The sequence below is a fragment of the Lingula anatina genome, chromosome 1 (assembly GCF_051362555.1).
Source record: "Lingula anatina isolate TDL-2025a chromosome 1, LinAna3.0, whole genome shotgun sequence".
NCBI classification, from domain to species: domain Eukaryota; kingdom Metazoa; phylum Brachiopoda; class Lingulata; order Lingulida; family Lingulidae; genus Lingula; species Lingula anatina.
In genome coordinates, this window is record NC_141767.1 from 64,941,308 (window position 1) to 64,964,350 (window position 23,043).

At 36.8% G+C, this 23,043-nt stretch overlaps 3 protein-coding genes across 3 annotated transcripts; all 3 read right to left on the bottom strand.

Moving 5' to 3' along the window:
- Nucleotides 1–1,022: 1,022 nt before the first annotated feature.
- Nucleotides 1,023–5,138, bottom strand: LOC106156727 (voltage-gated potassium channel KCNC1). The gene is made up of 2 exons (XM_013532127.2): nt 4,128–5,138; nt 1,023–3,956 (listed from the first exon to the last, which is right to left on the bottom strand). The coding sequence occupies exons 1-2, from the start codon at nt 4,623–4,625 to the stop codon at nt 2,979–2,981; spliced, it is 1,476 nt and encodes a 491-aa protein (XP_013387581.2). The 5' UTR covers nt 4,626–5,138; the 3' UTR covers nt 1,023–2,978.
- A 5,096-nt stretch (nt 5,139–10,234) lies between these two features.
- LOC106156735 (frizzled-7-like) lies at nt 10,235–11,624 on the bottom strand. Its single transcript, XM_087017256.1, has 3 exons — nt 11,412–11,624; nt 11,093–11,274; nt 10,235–10,726 (listed from the first exon to the last, which is right to left on the bottom strand). The coding sequence occupies exons 1-3, from the start codon at nt 11,546–11,548 to the stop codon at nt 10,626–10,628; spliced, it is 420 nt and encodes a 139-aa protein (XP_086873382.1). The 5' UTR covers nt 11,549–11,624; the 3' UTR covers nt 10,235–10,625.
- Nucleotides 11,625–17,016: 5,392 nt separating this feature from the next.
- LOC106156734 (frizzled-7) lies at nt 17,017–18,374 on the bottom strand. Its single transcript, XM_013532136.2, has 3 exons — nt 18,195–18,374; nt 17,723–17,928; nt 17,017–17,438 (listed from the first exon to the last, which is right to left on the bottom strand). Exons 1-3 carry the CDS (start codon nt 18,317–18,319, stop codon nt 17,281–17,283), a joined length of 489 nt encoding a protein of 162 aa, XP_013387590.2. The 5' UTR covers nt 18,320–18,374; the 3' UTR covers nt 17,017–17,280.
- Between the last annotated feature and the right edge of the window lie 4,669 nt (nt 18,375–23,043).

The following is a 23,043-nucleotide window of genomic DNA, read 5'->3' on the forward strand; positions in this document are numbered from 1 at the left end:
GCTAGCAAAGAACTTTAACCTTTCCAGCCACATCAGGAGTTTGACCCCGGCTTCACCCCTAGATAGCGGAGTGTCTAGCAGGGGGACAGCAGAGGCTGTTTATGGAGCACTGGTATGTCCCCCGTCCTCCCACTCTGAAATATCTCACCATGACCACAAGGCCAACCATTCGGTCAATGTTTGTGTAAATGGTGTGAATGTTTGTGATGATTTGGGATGGAAGAGACATAAAAATATTTTCACACGAGGATGACATACAGATAGGGTTCAAGGACACGGGGTATTGACAAGCCTTTATTTGCGCGACCGTAATATTCTTGTGAAAGAAAAGTCCAACCATAGATCTATTCATTGAGAAAATGCCACAGAAGCGAAACTAATCGCATAATACATTATTTATGGTAACAAAGAAATATTTCAGCTACATCATTTCTCGCACTGGTAAACCCGAAGGCCAAAAGAAAAATGAAATGTTTGTCTCACGTATTTGTAGAAGAAAATATGATAATAATCAAGTTTTGATCTTTTTTAATCTTCACATATAGTTGCGGTATGAATCTTGCGTAATCATACTTTTCCCAAATCTCTCTAGGACTACCAGAAGACATGCACAACAAAACTATATTACCAAACGTTATGCTACACAACGGCTATATGCCGAAATCATTCAAACGTTAATTCAAAAGATCATTACCGTGCAAAAATCACGGAAAGACAAATGTGACTTTTTGAGATATTAATTTGATATAAAAGCCTGAATATTTAGATGAACAGTTCGGATTTTAAAGTGAAAAAAATGCGAATTATTTCATTACCAGCTTATTTTCATATTAGAAAAAAATTGCCTATGAAAAGTGCTTCCACGATCACATTTTTCACAGTGTGATACAGGTCACTGAAAGCTACATTCATCTCATTTCTACTTAGTTTACATATAGTTGGCCTGAGTTACACTCGAGTGACGGTGACTTTCCTTTTTCATAGCGAAGGCTTTCGGTCAAATAACACTTAATTTATTTTTTTATAAAAGGACGTCTAAAACCAGTATGATGTTGAACTTACTCGTGCTAAAAATACGTGCCCTTGAATTATGTAAATGTTAATTTGGATTGTTTGAAAACTATGGCATCATAAAAGGCAGTTTGGAGTTTAAGAACTTTGCTGTGTCGGTTTTTGCTCTTAACACGTCTGTGTAAATGCTGTTTCATCCAATATACGTTTGATTAGGGGCATTTTTCCCTGTCCATTTTTTTCACACTGCATCTCATTGAAATAAGTGTCTATGTTAGAATAAGCTGCAGTCCTTTTTCCAGCTGGTTTAAACGTTTTTTTTTTAGTTTAGAAATTTAAAAGTTGAACATTGCACCTCTCCTCCCCTTTCCATGCAAGCCTTCCCTAATCATTCCCAACGCTCCGGTGTTGACTGTTTAAATAAAAAAATTGGTTGATATAAGGGGCTGTGTAGAGTAACTTAATGATTTGCAAATCCTAGCTGAAACTAATCTTTCGGTTTTATATCTAAAATTCCCACGTTTAGTGTATTGCACTGTTATCTACTGTATGCTATTAGTGATACATACTATTTGACTGAGTGGTCCAAACCTTTTGTGTGTCAGTTGAATTGTAGATTGTGAAATGCATAAGGCTTGGTTTTCAATGCAAAACTTCCAGGAGGCTGGCATACAGTATGTAATGCTTTACTACACGTGTGTTGTGAATGACCGGTTACATATATCTTATTATCTCCATGGATGCAGGGGACTGCAACATAATTTTCCATTATCATCATTTTGTGTTTTGTGCACACATGTACCTAGATTCTATCTGGTCAATAGCTTACGATGTTCTTATTCGACCCAACTATCTTGCCATCCATGATAGTTGTCTGTGTTGTCTGTACATAGTTTTGATACAGGTTTCAGTATTGTTTATTCAGTGCTCAAGTCACCCATATTGAGACTACATGCAATGCTTTTTTTGAGCATATCTGTAACATATTGAATGAGAACGTTACTATGTGCTATCAAAATAAGACAGCCAACCTTTGGAATTAGTGAAATATTCCATGTAACATTACACGCACAGTCTTATAAAATAACATTATAAAGAAATGAATTGACACCTTTACGACTATAATTACATGGATTTAATAAATTTTATATATCAGGTCTACAAAAACTGCAAAGGCACAAAAACCGAAGCGAGAGTTTATATGTTTTGGAATAACACATATCGAACCGTGAACCCGTAATATAAAAAAAGCGTATTGATACGCTATATTGTGGTACAATTAATTTATTTAGAAATATACCAAATTAAATATTGAGCACCTCAGGGCACAGCAGTTCGTTGCATGAAGTGTGTATGTGCACTGCTGGTTGTCTCATGAAATGATATCCATCATTATATGCTACGTACATTATAGTACTCTTAGTAACAGAGTCTCCCGAGAGCCATCTCTCATTAATTTTTGCACAAAACACCTGTCGATATAGCTTCAGAACTTAACCGGAACAGTGTATGTTATAGATTTTGGAAGTGCTCTTAGTTCTTGTTCATTTGGAGTCTCTTGACAGTCATTTTTTGTACCAGATTCTTGTCAAAATGGCTTTTCTGTCGGATCTCATAAAGGTGTATATGTTCTAATAAGTGTCTGTTAATCAACCTTTTACCATCCGTACCAACACACCACTGTTACTGACAGCGCGATACCATACGGAGACTGGGAATTACGGTTTCCCATTGGTCACATCAGATTAAATGCTTCTTTTGTACCGGAAACAGCAAAGAGGAAAATGTAGAGCAAATGACGACGCTCAGGGGGTCAAAGAGTGAATATGAAGTTCCCTCTGGTAATTTTGAAGCCTATGGAACCTAGTAGAATATTAATGCATTTACGTGTGCAACATCACTTTGTTTTATCCATATTGTATGGCAAGATGTCGCTTCGCACAGTAAAAGAACAAAATTGTGCAATTTTACATTCGTTGTTCATTTTCTGCACTTATGCCAGAGACTGGCCGTGCGTCTCCGTTTAAGCTTACAGACAAAATCTTTGGTTCGTTTGGATCAATTCTCTCAAACACCAAGTCATTTGTTTCCTTGAATTTTGACTTTTTTCTTGGCCTGATCTTTGAATAAGAGTAATAAAGCATGAAATTACTGACGATAATAGGGATAGTCAAGGCCAATAGCAGCACCCCAAAGAACGCCGTCACCGAGCCCACGATGTACCCGGGTGGAGAGGAGGGATAGGTATCTCCGTATCCTACTGTGGTCAGGGTGATAATGGCCCACCATAACGTTGACGGTATGTCTGGAAACTTGCTGTCAGGGTTATCGATGTGGTCAGCATAGTACATGAGCGAAGAAAACACTAGCATAGTAATCAACAGGATAACCACCGTGAGGGCAACCTCTGGGACGCTCTGCTTCAGGGAGTAGAGGATCACTTTCATTCCTGTGTACGATTTTGCGAGGCGAAACACACGAAAAATGCGGGCAATTTGTAGAATATGGACAAACTCAAAAACCGAATTTTCAAACATTGTTGCAGTGGGGTTAACAATATAAAACCCAAATTCCAAAAAGAAAGGTAACACGGCCAAAATGTCTATAATGTTAAGCGGATGCATGAAAAATCGGCATTTCTCAGGACAGAATATGAATCGCACGATCAGTTCCAATGTGAAAAAAGCTGCACATACGAAATTGATCACCTTGACGCTAGGGTGCTGGAGAGCAAATGCATGATTGGCTTCTTCGATGGAAGTCTCGTTCACCATGCGCCAGTAGTCCCCCCTGAGCTTATGGAAAGTCTCGTTGTCAACTCCGAACAGGAGCAATTCCTCTGCCCAAAGTGGGTCATTGGGATACACCTCCAGGGCAGGGTTTTGGTGCAAAATAAAGGTCACAATGGACAGTATCACAAAGAAAAGCGACGTGAAAGTGTACACCTGGAATCGAACAGTATACATTTATAAAAATACATTTCTTTTTAAAATATATTCTTGATTTTACATCCACCAAATAAGTAAGGGAATCAAATAAAAGTTGAATTATTAATTGCAAAATTGCAATAAATTTTTTGTTCATATATGTAGCATCAGCAGTATAAATATACACACCTTCGAATACACAGATGAGGTAGGGTTTTCTAGGCCTCTCCAGATGATCTTTCTCGTCCTCTCCCACTTAGAACTAAGACTGTCAATTTCAACTACCTCTTTAGACAAAAAAGAGTCAAATTTAAGTAGGGCGTCTTTTTTCTCTCTGTACTCGGAGTAGTTTGCCCAACAGCAGTCTGCTATCTCGTCGTCGCTTATTCCCCAAAAATCTAGCTCTATTTTCACAATGGGAGCACAGTATTCCAGAGGAAGATGGAGTTCCCCTGTGCGATAGTAGTTCAGAATCGACACAAACAAACCAGGATGGCGGTCAAAATAGTAATCATCTTTTTCTGGTCGATAGTAGCGTTTGAGTTCTTCCATTTTGGGCAGAACCGATCCCTTCTTGCCTCTAAATATACTCCAACTGGCCTCGTGCATCCTACCGCCAACGTTGAAACGCAGCGTTTCAGTGCTCGTCCCTGCATCGGTTTCCATTAATATGTTGTTGTTGTTCATTGTGGCGTAGAACAGTTCTCTATAACTGCTGGTTGAGCGTGTTATTTCCTTATCTTTATCAACCTGCAGCTGTTACCGCGTTTGCTGGCGGTGTCGTCATTAAATTGTATCTTGTATTCAGTAGAAGAGGGAGCCCACTGATATTCCGACGGTAGTTGACTCAAATAAGCCTGAGCTGGACCGGTGATCGATTATCATTCGTAGTCATCATTAACACAAGGTGGTGAAATGAATACCATGAACATTTTAAGAGATTGGGCATAAATCACTGCAGGATTATTCATTTCAAAATTTATTAGATTATAGCCCTTATATTAGGTAATCTACCGAAACTAAAGATGTATTGCAATCCTACGAATTTCTGGAATCCGCAATAGTTGTCAGTGAAGGACACGAAAAAAAATTTACCTTATTTAATAAGCCTGGACCTCTCTTTTTTTCATATTTAGTTAATAATTCAATATACAGTATTCTAGGTTGGTTGTTTTTCCCAATTTCAAGGTTTAGTAAAGTTGTGTCCCATCGTAAAATCGTAATAGCCTGTTCCTGTAGCATAAACGTAGATACTGGTATAAGTGTTGATGGCAACATGCAGGCATTGATTGACGATTTAATATAAAAGACAGGAATGGGACATGTACTGTAGCGAGTCCAAATAAATACAAAAATAGATTTGATGTTTTCTCTTACAGACAAGAAAGCCGTCATGATGTTTCTTTCCCTTTGCAGTTGGACGACTTCAATCTGTGTGATTTATTAGAGGAAATGCTCAATCATAGTATATATGCCTCGGAATGGCATGTACAATTTGCTATATTGCGGTTAATCATATAAATTGAAGATGCTAAGTAACAACAAAAATAATTTACTATATATCCCCACATATCAATGATGACTGATTGAGCATTAGTGTTTTTAATCGATGCTTTTTTCGGTAATAGGCCCCCTGATGGTAATTTTCAGAAAGTCGAAATAACGTGCGCTGCTAAATCCCTCTGTAATTTATGGACTTCCTAGAAAATGAACGGTTATATACTATGCATTCATCAAAGTCATTGTTTTGGATTCAATTTTACATTTCTCATTGTAATGAGCAACACTAAAAAAAGTCACAACATCAGCACAGGTGTTTGATAAGTCTTGTGCATGTAGGCGTCTAACAACGTCAATGCTAAAAGTCAGCATGTATAATATATGTGCAGGTGTGTTATTTGGTAAAGGTTAAAGTATTTTATGTGTCTCATATGCCAATGGAATATGGTTGTCCTAATTTCTCTTGGTTTTGTTTGATGAGTGAACTTATAAATAAAAGTAATGCCTCCCTTACGTAGGCTACTGTAATAAACAACTTGCCTCACCATTAAATAATGATTTAATGATAAGCTAGCATCAATTAGTGTGTCTGATACAAAGTCTGATCATGATTAATTCAAAGAAGCTTCTGAAATACAACTGTTTTGATGAGATGTCCTTAGTCGAACAATTTTTGGTAGATTAAAAACTATTGACTATCCTATTACGTCTGTCTTCAAAGTAAACACGCAATGTGCGCTTAGTTTTATCCCGTGTAAGGTCGTGAAACAGTAAATAAATAAATAGACTGTGGCTTAAAACGCATGATTGCCTTTAAATAAGTTTTTTCCGGGAGATCATCAGTGTGACTGGTATTTCAGCACATTATAAACAATTTGAATACCATTTTAGAATGCTGTCAGTTAAAGTGGAATGCATTGGAATTTCATATATGTGCCAAAACAGGAATTCCTGACATGTAAAAGCCAAATGAACTAAAGGCAATTTGTTGATTTCTACATTTGAAGTAACATACCCGTTTTATATGCTTTAGACACATGTTGTGTCTGTGAAGGCTGCAAAACTGCACTTCCTGCTTAACTCTACAGAGAACAGAAGATCAGATATTTGATAGTTAGTTTCCGTTTGGCATGATGTACACGAGAGAGGATAAACCGGTGTGTTTGAAATATTATCAGTACAGTGGCACAGCGCTCTTACCGGCCATTTATACTCAGCTATTAACTGCGTTCCCACTTAAGCAAATAGTCTAAATTATCTTAGGAATTAGCCAAAGCCTCGTTTGTTCAGTCATTTATACTGTGTGGAGAAACTTTGCAATGGGCGAGAGAGCGCTACTGAACAATGCTCAACTAAAGCAGTACACAAAAGTGTAAAGTGTATTAGAAGATTGCGCTAGAGATGCTGCCCTAGCGTATAGCACACAGCTGACTTAGTGTAATACGCTACAGTGTGACAGTGCCATTTTTTTAGCCCGTTAGGTAACGTTTAAGTTATGACATTGACGTTTATTCGAAATGCAATTCACTTTTGGTTTGAGCAACACTTTAATATAGTTCTTTTGGGGTTACATCATAGTAATATCTGGTAGTATATTTATACCGCAGATTACAAAACGTTGGAATACGTTTTCCAAACACTTATCAAGCGTTATGCATACGTTAAACACGCTAATCGATCGTTACAAATACGTTCAATACGTTACTAGTTCGCAACCACTGTATTACACAACCTCTTTTAGACTGGGTTCCCAACCCTAGATCGATCCATCTGGATCAATATATGTCCCTGGGGAGTCTCACTAAATTGCTATCAACTTAACTGGCTTAAATGTCTGTCACGCCTAGTAAAGCTATTAGGGGTAATAAGCTTTACCCACTACTGCAGCTGATTCGGTAGGCGTAGTAAAACTGTTAGGAGGTAATTATCTTTACCCCCTAGCTGATTCGTGACAGACATTTAAGCCGGTGTAACATGAAAATCTGACTCCCATGAAAATGTGACTCCCCAGTCAGATTTTCATTATGAAAATGTGACTCCCCAGTCAGATTTTCATAATGACAATGTGACTCCCCCCATGAAAATTTGACTCCCCCTCCACAAAACTTCATATATCTTATTTTATTTGAGTATATGACTGTAATCTTGTAGTATGTAAAAGGAGGATAGATTGGCACATTTTTTTGTAGTTTGCAGTGAAAATTTTAATGAAAAAATAAGAAAATTAAAAATGAGCACATAATGAAAATCTGACTCCCCCATGAAAATTTGACTCCCCCATCATAAAACTTCATAAATCTTATTTTATTTTGAGTATATGTCTCTGATCTTGTAGTATGTAAAATGGAGGATACATTGGCACATTTTTTGTAGTTTGCAGTAAAAATTTTAATGAAAAAATAAGAAAATTAAAAATTTGCACATAATGAAAATCTGACTCCCCCTCCACAAAACTTCATAAAACTTATTTTATTTTGAGTATATGTCTGTGATCTTGTAGAATGTAAAATGGAGGATACATTGGCACATTTTTTTGTAGTTTGAAGGTGAAAATTTTAATGAAAATATAAGAAAATTAAAAATTTGCACATAATGAAAATCTGATTCCCCCATGAAAATTTGACTGCCCCTCCACTGCTGGTAAAGCATTTGAACCACATGCACTGAATTTTCGCCTCCGGAGCAGCATATTCATTATGGTGTGGGGCTGCATCAGCATCCATGGCGTGGGCGAATTGAAAGTGGTTGATGGAAACATGAATCACTAGAAATATATCGATGTTTTGGAGTCAGGCTTGCTACCATCTATTACTAACATGTTAGGTGACAGGAATTATCCATTTGTTCACCAGGATGACAATGCTCCTTGTCACAGGCCCAGAGCAGTTGATGATTGGTTTGACCAACAGGACATTCGCAGGGTGATGTGGCCTGCCCAGAGTAGGGAAGCAAACATAATAGAAAATGTGTGGAATGATATGTCAAAACTTTTGACAAATGTCCGTCTAACCAACAGAGAAACTCTGTTATATTATATTGACACCTTATCAACCCTTGCTAAACTACGTCTTAGTGACCATAAACTCCACATCGAAACTGGGCGGCACACCAGGCCAAAAACTGAAAGGTGCGACAGAATCTGTCGCCTGTGCACACAAGGGGTAATTGAGGATGAATACCATTTTATATTCCAATGCCCAATGTACAAAACAGACCGAGTCACCTTTTTCAGTAAAACCTCATTCCTAAAAGCTGATTCAAGGCCACCAGACAGTCAATTATGCCATGTATTTAACAGTGCCAACAAAGATACTTTAGTGTCCCTCTCCAACTTTATAATCAAATCATTTAAGAAAAGAAGTGAAGTGGTTGCTCTGCTTGGTAACTCTTAGCATATCCCTTAAAATGTCAGTGTATGGTCCCACTGTTGTGAGAAGTGACTCGGCAGTGGGACTGAACATGGCACAATATTTATATCTGTGTAACTTATTTACTTATATGTCTTATGTAATTGTCATTAATCGTAATTATCAATGTCATCAAACAGCCATGTAAACAGCTATGTAACGGTGGTTTTAAGTTCTTTAAAAACATATTCTTTTTGTGTAACATGTTTATAGTATGTTTATGGTAAATCTATAATCACACCAAGGTTTATCTCATTGCTTAGATAGAATATTTTATGAGTAATTTTACTAGTACTTATCTTCATTATATAAAGATGGTAATACACTAACTGTATTGTATCATCATTTGTATATCATATTGTACAAGGTCATGACAATCTATGTACCAGTACAGAAATGAATTGAATTGAATTGAATATATTCAGTGTTTCATGCTTGGGCCAGCATTAGCCCTGAACGCAACAGACAATTATATGAATCCTTGCCTCGTAGACTGGCACCTATTATTAGGTCACGTGGCATTTTACATGCTACAGGATCACTGTCATATACTCAAAATAAAATAAGATTTATGAAGTTTTGTTGCGGGGGATTCAAATTTTCATAGGTGAGTCAGATTTTCATTATGTGCACATTTTTAATTTTCTCATTTTTTCATTAAATTTTTCACTGCAAACTACAAAAAATGTGCCAATGTATCAACCATTTTACATGCTACAGGATCACAGTCATATACTCAAAATAAAATAAGATTTATGAAGTTTTGTGGAGGGGGAGTCAAATTTTCATGGGGGAGTCAGATTTTCATTATGTGCTCATTTTTAATTTTTTTATTTGTTCATTAAAATTCTCACTGCAAACTACAAAAAATGTGCCAATGTATCAACCATTTTACATACTACAAGATCACAGTCATATACTAAATTAATTAGAGATTAATGAATGTTTTTTTGTAGGGGAGTCAAATTTTCATAGGGGAACCACATTTTCATTATGTGCACATTTTTAATTTTTCTTTTTTTTATGAAAATTTTCACCTGCAAACTACAAAAAAGTGCCTATGTATCATCCATTATGCATACTACAAAATCATAGTCATTTACTCAAATAAAATGAGATTAATGAATGTTTTTTTGGGGGGAGTCAAAATTTCATAGGGGGAGTCAGATTTTCATTATGAAAATCTGACTGGGGAGTCAGATTTTCATGATGAAAATCTGACTGGGGAGTCACATTTTAGGGGAGTCAGATTTTCATGGTACACCGGTTAAGTTGATACCAATTTAGTGAGACTGCCCAGGGAGATATATCGATCCAGATGGATCGATCTAGGGATGGGAATTCAGTCTTAAAGAGGTTGCGTTAGATAGATCGATCCAAATATCTGTGGGAATGGTCCCTTAAATTTCTTTTTTTCAAAGCAACTGGAAAGACCGTAATGTATTGTGTCGTGCTGTGATGTATTATACTGAATTGCATTAAACTGTAGTAAACAAATCCTGGATATTTTATCTGTTCACGCTGCATTGTTTTATTTACAACCTTTTGGCTGTAATACACAACTGAATAACCGGACATCGTACGCATGCATTAGACAAGACCGTCGAAACACCCGTCATCGTCATTCCATGTATTGTGCCGTGCTGTGATGTATTATACTGAATTGCATTAAACTGTAGTAAACAAATCCTGGATATTTTATCTGTTCACGCTGCATTGTTTTATTTACAACCTTTTGGCTGTAATACACAACTGAATAACCGGACATCGTACGCATGCATTAAACAAGACCGTCGAAACACCCGTCATCGTCATTCCATTGTTCACAGCGGAGCTGCGAGGGCCACATGAATCCAAATTTATTCATAAGAGTTGAACAACCTGTAAAATAAAGGCAATTGGTAAATCTCAGTTACTGAATAATTAAATTATCAAAGGTGCCCTCTCTACGAATATGACTCAATTTTAAAGTAGTCCTTCAGCATGATTTAAAATTGTTATTCTACAGGAAGAGAAACTGGGGTTTACTATTTTTTAAAGAATATTTTACAAATCTAAGAGATCGCTTCAAACTCAAAAACAAGGAACTAATAGTACCAATTATCCAATCACATGAACTTAGCTACATGTACATATCAACCCTCTGGCACAGCAATCGTATAATAGTGAATCGTACATTCATTATTGCAGTAGATTCATCCATCTAAAAACCTTTACCCTTGTATGCCTCCTCACACAGACGCCTTCACGGCGGAACGAGCGGGGCCTCTTGATTCGTCCCACACATCGGCGCATATACAGCACAAAGATAAGGACGCAAAGCCGGGGAACATTTTACCCGAACCAATGGGTAGAACATATGGACTTCTAAACCCGCCTCAAGCTGGGATGCATGGTTGAGAAAATTTGGCAAGGTCGTCGTGTTATACCTAAAAAGTTCGAGTTAAACGATTTGAAACCAATTTGCTGCCAGTGGCAGACTGGTGCCATCGCTTGGAATTTCGCGTACTGACTTATGAGTATACGAAGCTTATCTTTTTTCTTCAAAAAGAACCTGTCTACCCACCCTAGTTGGTTGCCTAGTCTTGCGTCCAAACACATGGGAATAGTGACTGGCTGACACGTCGATTCCACCTCAAACACCGTCAACAAAATCAACAAAACACTGAGCAATAAGTTGCTCACAGGCAGCATGGTGACCATGGGGTCTGTTTTACGAACTCCTCAAGGGTAAAGTTAGTGCCAAAATGAAGTAGGTCAAACGTTTATGTACAGAGCTCGCGGGATTTCGTTATAGAATGTAACACATATAAGACTACATTAGACATGGTCAATTTGAATTGTGCAATAGACTGCAATAAGGTCGCGCGACAAGGTTATTTTCAGTTGCACCCTGGATTACGCACGCTTGCTCCGCAAGGTGTCGCCTGTGGTGGGGGGGCATCACAGCCCATATGGTTACTGTGGCGAAGGTGACAGGTACTTCCAAACATTTTTTCATAACTGTAATTTTTCCTCATTCTATTCATGAATTTGATATTTACGGCAATTGAAAATGTGGCACCGGCAAAAGTGAATCTAGGTGCGTTGACAGGCCGCACAGGTGTCCCCAATTAACCGCCGCCAAAGAAGAGACGCCAAGCATTAAACAACACAACCTGTAGATACTGGAAATTTGGCGAAAGTTTTACAAGCAACTGAGGTTTTATTAGATTTGGACAGAAATCGAGGGGAATGTCCAGTGACATGCCAAACCCCTAAGTTCAAGTCTTGGCCCTTGACACCAGTAACGCACCCCTTAGTCAAGAATCTGAACAAATCAATGTTGGGCAGGTATGCTCTGTTTTCTACAGCCGTTTTGTGATTTTATCAACTTGATTGTCAAGTGCCAGACCTTTTGTTCCCAGGTATCAGACTTTACGAAAGGCCAAAAAATATGTCAGACATTCGGTCTGACAAGCTTGAAAATTCTGTCAGACCGAAACAAAATCTGTCAGACCGAAGTAAAATAATAGAAATATGAACCATTATTCATGTTTTCATGTGTATTTTCTAACGTTTTAAATCACTGACATTTAATCAAATATTAATTTTTTGAAATATATTTATTTGTAAAAAAGTAAAATAAGAAAGAAAAAAATAGGCAAAAAATTACTTGCATAATAAGTTGTTTTTTATTTAATGAAAAAGACGCTGTGGAATGACACAAGGACTAAAAACAATACAAGTATGAAGAATGTGTAGCTAGTAATATCAAATGTATGTCCATAAAAAACGTCTGTTAATCAGATAACCATTTCACACGTTGTTTTTGGCAATAACATATGCATTTTGAAACAGCACAGTAAGGCAGTCTCTTTCATCCAATTGAAGCTTTGACAGGGACTGTCCAGTCCGAGTCTAAGATCCTTTTTCATTTTATTATTTTTTTTTTATATAAAAAGAAACTCAAACTGTGAGCTTTCATCAAGTTCATGTGCACTTTTTCCAACTCGTGATGAACGGTACATGCAAATACGTACATATGTTCCATAATTTAAGAACCCGTAGTAAAGCTGTCACATTTATGTTGCTATTGATCAAAATGATAACTTTAGTACTCCTGTCACTCGGCACACACTATTTTCCTCTCCTACAGATCACAAGTCCACCAGGGCCTACCTTCTTTCCAATTTTATTAAACTTCCGTTTCTCTTCTTCACTTCGTTTTCATTTTTGCCACGCTTTACACCAACGAAGTGTTTAAAGTTCAACAACGTCATTTTCTAAGCAAAAGGCTTATCCAGGAGTACTGTGTACGACTGATAATGAAGAAACAGAGGATCAAGTCGGTAAAAACGCAAATAGCACGAGCACATGTGTTGCAGCCATTTTGTTGTGTAGGGTATCACGAAAACGAAAACGAGACTGTACATTACATCATTCAGGAACTCCCCAACCTCAGCCAGTCATAAAATAGTATTTGTGAGTGAAACTGAGGTTTATAAATTATGTATAATTAGCTGGGAACTCCCCGAGATTTTCACCCCGTCTCTCTTTTCGAATGAAGTAAAACATATTGTCCAGAAAAGAAACAAAAACGTATTCCTTATATTTACACATTCCCAGTCAGTTTGAAAACTCGCCGGACATAAGGTCCGACGATACAGGATTTTGTATCGGACCGAGACGAAATTTGCCAGGCATGTCCGACGGTCCGACGCCTTTCGTAAAGTCTGAGGTATTAGTAGCAAACTTTATCAGATAACAATCTGACACTAGCCAAGCTGCACTATAAAAGCGCTGTAAACTCAGTTATCAATGCTGTCATCTTTACCTGTATCTTTACCGGTATTATGCCAGTGGTACGTTTGATACATTTGAGTAAGGCAACATGCTTTAATGCTTATGTTCATTTGTAATACTGAATGGGCATAGAAAGAACAAAGTGAGTCTTCCTCCCATTAAAAAATGAAAAATGAAAATAAATAAATAAAAAACAGATACTGTCATTCTTAATACTGAAAAACAATGGCACCTTGCAGCCTTCACTGCCTCAGTATTTGCAGACAATGTTCTAGTCACTGTAACTGTGTACTTTTGATGAGGCATAGATGCAAGAATAACTTCTTTGAAGTACATGTATATTGTGAAGGTCTCTTTTGTCATAAATCTGCCATGTATAACCCGAATGTACAACGATTCACACCGCAGCAGCTTGTCTTAGTAAGGACTCAACCAGTTTGAAAACTTGTGGCATAGCTTCAGGGACAAGATCACACCATCTATCCTTGCTGTGATGATGGATCTACTAGTACATTATCTATGTCTTGTCGTCCTAGTTTCTCTAATACCATTTCCCCTGATCTATGCTCACATCAATCTCTATAGCTTTACCAACTGCTACACAGTTTTTACATCTGAAAGTATAAAGCAAAAATTGTAATAAAGCACTATCAATTTACTTGTTAGATATTGATTTGAGGGCAAGAGAAAAATGCAGAAACCTCATATCATAATCAAGATAATTGAAAGTCAAATATGCATAATCAAATTAATAGCTTTAATTGTACATACTACTGATAATTTAATCTTTTAAACAGCATAAATTTCTCTTGTTAAAGCATAGCCACTTTATCAAAATGTGCTTGAAAAAATAATAATGATAATAATGATAATAATAATAAACAACCTGCACACAAGATGGAACATGGAGGTCAATTGCCACAAAATAAGTTGATTTGTACTGTACTTGGTAGCCTGAGAAATAGTATCAGGTATTAATTTGAGCAGTAAATTGAGTAATAATACCACAGAGTTAACAATGACACAAGCATATGGTGTTGTGTAACAAAATTCATGCATTACTTGCTGTGGCAGTGTCCTCCTCAACCTATCGTGCACCGCAGGTTTTGATTTTCAATGTCATCAAAATTTTTTATTGTTGTTAGTTTAATTTATGTATCTGCTATTCAAATAATATCCTTAGGAAAATAACTTTCTGATTTAATTATGCTTTTGCAACATGAAATTATCATTAACTTTGCCGGTTCACGTGTATACAGTACCTTGCAATCAGTGCTGCTCTATTCTCCCCAACTCGCCACTGACAGGCTAACCACATCGTTTCAAAACAACGTTGGTATGCTCCTTTACTTTTGGTGTTGGCAGTTTCGCCCTGGGGACATCGTTTTTGGTTAAAAACAACGTATCGTTTTCACCCATCTATGCATTGCTCGTGTACAAAATGGCCGCTTGCTGCCCCCCCCCCCCCCCCCCCCCCCCCCCCCCCCCAAGGGAAAAATCGTAGCACGTGGGTAGTTACGCAAGACCTGTGACGTATAACGCGCGCAAGGTTATTAGACAGAACGGAAGATGGAACAACAGCTTTTATTTTTTAGCTTTTGTGTGTTTTTATTATCGGTCATTACTATTATTTCTGACCCCACTCTCCTAATATCGCAAGATCCGTGTACAAAAACGCTATCCATACTTTTTATGTACAGACACAGATGTTACTGTACATATAACTGTCACCTGCGTCTGTCGTCGCCGTAGCAGTCGTCGCCGTGCACTTTCAGTAATAACACGATTGGAAACCATTGTCTTCAAACTTACAGAACCGATAATGTTCATCATTTCAGGCCAAGTTCCAAAATCAGCTTGATCGGACCAGTTTTTTCAAAAGTAATGCTGTTTTTTGTATTTATTTGCATGAATGCAATACAGCAAAAACATTTCAAAGAAGACGGACCTATTGTCATCAAACTTACAGAAGTGATTACTAAACTTAAATACAAGTTAATTTGAAAACCAGCCTGATCGGAGTATTTTGTCTTGAAGTTATGCATTTTTTTGTGGAATGTTCATTTTTCATATCATTTTTAGGGAGTGACCTTGTACTTTAAGGGCCCGAAGGCCTTTGCTTGTCATATTTTCTGAATATCCAAATTGCTAATATATATTATATTATTAAAATTGTTGGTGATTTGTTGTTAGGCAATATGTAATATTGCATCATAATTGAAGAAAATCCTATGTTGGACAATACTGCGATAACTACCGTTTAAGGTAAACATGTTACTTTTGATTGTCAAAGGTTCATGGCACTGTAATGCAGCTTATCCTTCTTGTTCTTGTAGAAAGGTTTTTTTTCTAATTTTCTTTCTTTACATGTTGGCATTTTCAATGTTGGACTAGGGTTTTATGCCATGTCGTGCTTACATTTTCTGCGTGCCCATGACAAGTATAGTAGATAATTAAAAATTGATGGTGGTTATGCTGTTAATCATTTAATAAAATTGCATCAGAATTGTCAAGACAGCTATTTAGTGCACTGCCATCCCAAACGCTATGAAGGGAAAACGGTGCTCCTCATCATTTTAAAAGCTATAAGAATCATTCTTAAGATTGATAAGCAGCTGGAATGGAAATCCAGCTTGATGCGAAATTTTCATTTTTTCTCATTTAGGCATTTCCATGCTTACATTTGAACCCTCATGTGCCTAAAGCCATATATGCCCTTTACATATTCGTAACATTCGTGTTACCTGCTCTGCATCATTAAAACTTGGTGTTGATTTTGCTGCTACACATCATGTAATATTGCATCAATACTGAAAAAATGACATATTTTGTCCATCGTTACTTTCTGCTTTTTGTCTGTACATTTGACAGCTTTGCTGCCTTGTTTAAAATTAAACTTATTTCATGCTGATTCTCAAACTTTTATTCTCGTATGACGTCACCCGCTGCCTCAGCCGATCAGAGGGAACATGTCCCAGACGCAAAAAATAATCCGCGTCAATAGTCCAGCCAAAATTTTGCCTTTTTGATATGTAATGCAGCTGACATGGTAGATGTACTACCGCTGCTGTCGTGATAATGCCAGTGAAAAGCTAGGTTAATCCGCCAGGGTGCAGCCGATAGCAACCTGCATCATTGAGGTACATCCGCTCGTGTAGGTAAATGATCCGCGTAAAGATAACGTCCCCATTTTCCTATTAATGTGTGTATTTCTACAACTGCACAATAAATCTATTGAATTCATATACATTTTTGAACATTCAAATAATACGTCCAGTAGTCTCGGATAACGTAGACAAGTCCCAGTGTTGTGAAAATAACAAATTAGACATTCAATTTATGCAAAAACTGTATCGAACGTAACACAACACTTTATGAACACAGAATTAATTATCTAAACTTGGTTTTATTCGAGTATTTAACTCATGTACCGATATTTTTTCGTTTAGCTAGGCATCATGTCAGTAGCATGTATTAAACTCTCCAATATTCAAATTAAAGCACGATGCTGTTGTCGTTCTAAGTGTAATAATAGTCTCTGTGATCGAAAAGAAACCGGTAAAGAAAACTGCAGGCTGACTGTATAGTGTTGCTGGTCGTTGACAGCCATATATAGGTCGCCAGTCAGCAGAAGAAACCTTCCGGCGTGTTTAAAGCAACGAGTTGTACCTCTGTAGACAGATATCGCCTGGTTTATGAGATAACAAATCCACAGGTCCCTCGTAGCAACTGCCCTCGTCTGTCCACTGGCCGCACCGCAGTGCCCTTGGCCAGCGAAAGTCAAACCTTCTCATCAGAGGAGCACAGCCTGTGAAACAAACCAACAATCCTATAATGAAACTTAATACAATACTTAAACAGAATAACAAATATTCCAAATAGATCGCGACAATTGATCCTTAGACAGGTACCGGTACATGTAAAATATTTATTAAGCATAACTTTAATAATTTACACTATATAAATGTCGCAAACTCAACACTTGTTCATTTTTCTTGTCTCTTATTACACCCTCAGTATCCATTTTTTCACTGAAATAGGCTTTTTGTTCATTACTGTTGCTTTCATTTTCATATTTTCCATCACTCCTACCCTTATATGCTGCTTCACACAGACGCCTGCAGGGTGACAGTGTCCCTTGGTTTGGTAAACACATAGGAAAGTACAGAGAGCACAGGTAGGGCCGCAATGCTGCGGAGCATTCTACCTTTACCAGCGGCCAAAACTGGTGTAATTCCAAAGCCGCGTCTGCCACGGACGCATGGTTTAACAAATTGGGTAGAGACGTCAGATTATATCTGAAATTTAACAAATTTTTCTTTTGATTGTACTACAGTCAATGACAAGATCCGTCTGTCTGTTTATGAATTGCTTGTAAAAAGAGTCAGATGAAGGGTTAGATAGATTTAATAAAGGAAGCCACCGTCCCATAAAAGATAACACATAAAACGTACATGTGTGAAATATAGTAATCTTTTTCTCAGTTTCTCATCCTCGTCATCTGTTGCGTTTGAGACAGAGAGAAACTGGCCTTCAAGGTGTATATGTGACTTAACTGACTTACCCTAACTTGGGGTGCATGCACATATAGCTATCCATCGGCATTGGTTCACATGTTAATTCTGCATCCAAGATCTTCGTCAGTATCAGCAAGACGCTGAAGAGTAGAACGGTTATAATGCTGCTCATGATTATGTGCACATTTATCAGGCTACACTGTTGATGGGATTCAGCATGAACCCTCTTTATATAGGTTTGTAATTATTGGAGATAAAAATACACACTTCCGAGATGGGCTGTTGTTCGTTTGTGGGAAATTGAACTGGAAATTAAACTTATGAATTGGAAGATTAAAAATGAAAAACGGATATTTAAAATCATGCTTGTTAGTCTCTTTCTTCACTCAACGTCAACAACCACAATATTAATTCTATTTTGTTTTTTGTTCATAAAATAAATTTTTTGAGTCTTTTAATGAAATCTAAAGATGCTAAAATAGTTGACCTTTCAGGAGTAGCACCTGTTAGCAGTATTTGTCTTCCATTGCACAATTTGTTACAGTCATTACAAATTGCATTAGAGGTGAACACAAAACACATTGCTGTGACGCCATTACGATTGCCACAATGTCGCCAGAAAAAAAAAAAAAAAAAAAAAAAAAATATATATATATATATATATATATATATATATATATATATATATATATATATATATATATATATTCTGTTACTCTCAATACAAATTAAATTTTCATGTGGAAATAAGAAAAATGTAAAACCTCAGAATATTGGTATGATTTGTCAGAAAATAAAAAAAAATTACTTTTTCTTTTATATTTATTAAAATAAAAAGTTATATCCGTTATTTTCCAAAGACAGCCCATGTTTCGTCGATATTTTTCAGTGTTTAAGGAATAATACACTAGAGTATCAATTAGAGCAAAACCAATAATTTATTACTTTTTTCTCGGGTATCATTTCTTTATTTTATTTATTTATTTATTTATTTATTTATTTTATTTTATTTTATTTTATTATTTATTTATTTTATTTTTTTTTTGCAATATTAATCAAAAGCAAAGTCCTACATGTAGAATCCTGAAAGTGCTTGACATTTATATACAATTTCTGATTATAGAACAGTTTGTCTGTCAACGCTGATAAGCATGCAGTAAGTAAACATAGCGGGCCAGATATCAAGTCTTGCGCAACAGGCGAGACCCACTTTGGTGCCCCAGTGTGAGGACGCAGGTCTGCTATCTGGAAAAGAAAAATGTCGTTGCCACAGCCTATCGAGAAGCCTGAGGTGAAATTCACCCAGGTGAGTGGTTAAAATACCTTGAAGACAGTTGTAATTAGGAAGATCTAAAATATAATGTTTTATCTTTATTTTTAGTCCTGTGCAGTCTATGACAAATGTTTCATTTCGGTAGGTGCATGATGCAGGTTTGATTTGACTTCACGGCAGGAGGAATGTGATCATTAAACTAATCGCACACTTCTCATATCACATGGTTACATACGTTTATTACATGTACCTCTAACATGAGTCAGCACAATGAAAATGTCCTTAAAGATGAAATGATGATAGTTGAACCTGGCCACCCCGCCACTCAGCCCGGGTGGTGTTGTACAATGTATGAGCAATTTCAGAATTTCAGATCGGTATTATGCCAGTGGTACGTTTGATACATTTGAGTAAGGCAACATGCTTTAATGCTTATGTTCATTTGTAATACTGAATGGGCATAGAAAGAACAAAGTGAGTCTTCCTCCCATTAAAAAATGAAAAATGAAAATAAATAAATAAAAAACAGATACTGTCATTCTTAATACTGAAAAACAATGGCACCTTGCAGCCTTCACTGCCTCAGTATTTGCAGACAATGTTCTAGTCACTGTAACTGTGTACTTTTGATGAGGCATAGATGCAAGAATAACTTCTTTGAAGTACATGTATATTGTGAAGGTCTCTTTTGTCATAAATCTGCCATGTATAACCCGAATGTACAACGATTCACACCGCAGCAGCTTGTCTTAGTAAGGACTCAACCAGTTTGAAAACTTGTGGCATAGCTTCAGGGACAAGATCACACCATCTATCCTTGCTGTGATGATGGATCTACTAGTACATTATCTATGTCTTGTCGTCCTAGTTTCTCTAATACCATTTCCCCTGATCTATGCTCACATCAATCTCTATAGCTTTACCAACTGCTACACAGTTTTTACATCTGAAAGTATAAAGCAAAAATTGTAATAAAGCACTATCAATTTACTTGTTAGATATTGATTTGAGGGCAAGAGAAAAATGCAGAAACCTCATATCATAATCAAGATAATTGAAAGTCAAATATGCATAATCAAATTAATAGCTTTAATTGTACATACTACTGATAATTTAATCTTTTAAACAGCATAAATTTCTCTTGTTAAAGCATAGCCACTTTATCAAAATGTGCTTGAAAAAATAATAATGATAATAATGATAATAATAATAAACAACCTGCACACAAGATGGAACATGGAGGTCAATTGCCACAAAATAAGTTGATTTGTACTGTACTTGGTAGCCTGAGAAATAGTATCAGGTATTAATTTGAGCAGTAAATTGAGTAATAATACCACAGAGTTAACAATGACACAAGCATATGGTGTTGTGTAACAAAATTCATGCATTACTTGCTGTGGCAGTGTCCTCCTCAACCTATCGTGCACCGCAGGTTTTGATTTTCAATGTCATCAAAATTTTTTATTGTTGTTAGTTTAATTTATGTATCTGCTATTCAAATAATATCCTTAGGAAAATAACTTTCTGATTTAATTATGCTTTTGCAACATGAAATTATCATTAACTTTGCCGGTTCACGTGTATACAGTACCTTGCAATCAGTGCTGCTCTATTCTCCCCAACTCGCCACTGACAGGCTAACCACATCGTTTCAAAACAACGTTGGTATGCTCCTTTACTTTTGGTGTTGGCAGTTTCGCCCTGGGGACATCGTTTTTGGTTAAAAACAACGTATCGTTTTCACCCATCTATGCATTGCTCGTGTACAAAATGGCCGCTTGCTGCCCCCCCCCCCCCCCCCAAGGGAAAAATCGTAGCACGTGGGTAGTTACGCAAGACCTGTGACGTATAACGCGCGCAAGGTTATTAGACAGAACGGAAGATGGAACAACAGCTTTTATTTTTTAGCTTTTGTGTGTTTTTATTATCGGTCATTACTATTATTTCTGACCCCACTCTCCTAATATCGCAAGATCCGTGTACAAAAACGCTATCCATACTTTTTATGTACAGACACAGATGTTACTGTACATATAACTGTCACCTGCGTCTGTCGTCGCCGTAGCAGTCGTCGCCGTGCACTTTCAGTAATAACACGATTGGAAACCATTGTCTTCAAACTTACAGAACCGATAATGTTCATCATTTCAGGCCAAGTTCCAAAATCAGCTTGATCGGACCAGTTTTTTCAAAAGTAATGCTGTTTTTTGTATTTATTTGCATGAATGCAATACAGCAAAAACATTTCAAAGAAGACGGACCTATTGTCATCAAACTTACAGAAGTGATTACTAAACTTAAATACAAGTTAATTTGAAAACCAGCCTGATCGGAGTATTTTGTCTTGAAGTTATGCATTTTTTTGTGGAATGTTCATTTTTCATATCATTTTTAGGGAGTGACCTTGTACTTTAAGGGCCCGAAGGCCTTTGCTTGTCATATTTTCTGAATATCCAAATTGCTAATATATATTATATTATTAAAATTGTTGGTGATTTGTTGTTAGGCAATATGTAATATTGCATCATAATTGAAGAAAATCCTATGTTGGACAATACTGCGATAACTACCGTTTAAGGTAAACATGTTACTTTTGATTGTCAAAGGTTCATGGCACTGTAATGCAGCTTATCCTTCTTGTTCTTGTAGAAAGGTTTTTTTTCTAATTTTCTTTCTTTACATGTTGGCATTTTCAATGTTGGACTAGGGTTTTATGCCATGTCGTGCTTACATTTTCTGCGTGCCCATGACAAGTATAGTAGATAATTAAAAATTGATGGTGGTTATGCTGTTAATCATTTAATAAAATTGCATCAGAATTGTCAAGACAGCTATTTAGTGCACTGCCATCCCAAACGCTATGAAGGGAAAACGGTGCTCCTCATCATTTTAAAAGCTATAAGAATCATTCTTAAGATTGATAAGCAGCTGGAATGGAAATCCAGCTTGATGCGAAATTTTCATTTTTTCTCATTTAGGCATTTCCATGCTTACATTTGAACCCTCATGTGCCTAAAGCCATATATGCCCTTTACATATTCGTAACATTCGTGTTACCTGCTCTGCATCATTAAAACTTGGTGTTGATTTTGCTGCTACACATCATGTAATATTGCATCAATACTGAAAAAATGACATATTTTGTCCATCGTTACTTTCTGCTTTTTGTCTGTACATTTGACAGCTTTGCTGCCTTGTTTAAAATTAAACTTATTTCATGCTGATTCTCAAACTTTTATTCTCGTATGACGTCACCCGCTGCCTCAGCCGATCAGAGGGAACATGTCCCAGACGCAAAAAATAATCCGCGTCAATAGTCCAGCCAAAATTTTGCCTTTTTGATATGTAATGCAGCTGACATGGTAGATGTACTACCGCTGCTGTCGTGATAATGCCAGTGAAAAGCTAGGTTAATCCGCCAGGGTGCAGCCGATAGCAACCTGCATCATTGAGGTACATCCGCTCGTGTAGGTAAATGATCCGCGTAAAGATAACGTCCCCATTTTCCTATTAATGTGTGTATTTCTACAACTGCACAATAAATCTATTGAATTCATATACATTTTTGAACATTCAAATAATACGTCCAGTAGTCTCGGATAACGTAGACAAGTCCCAGT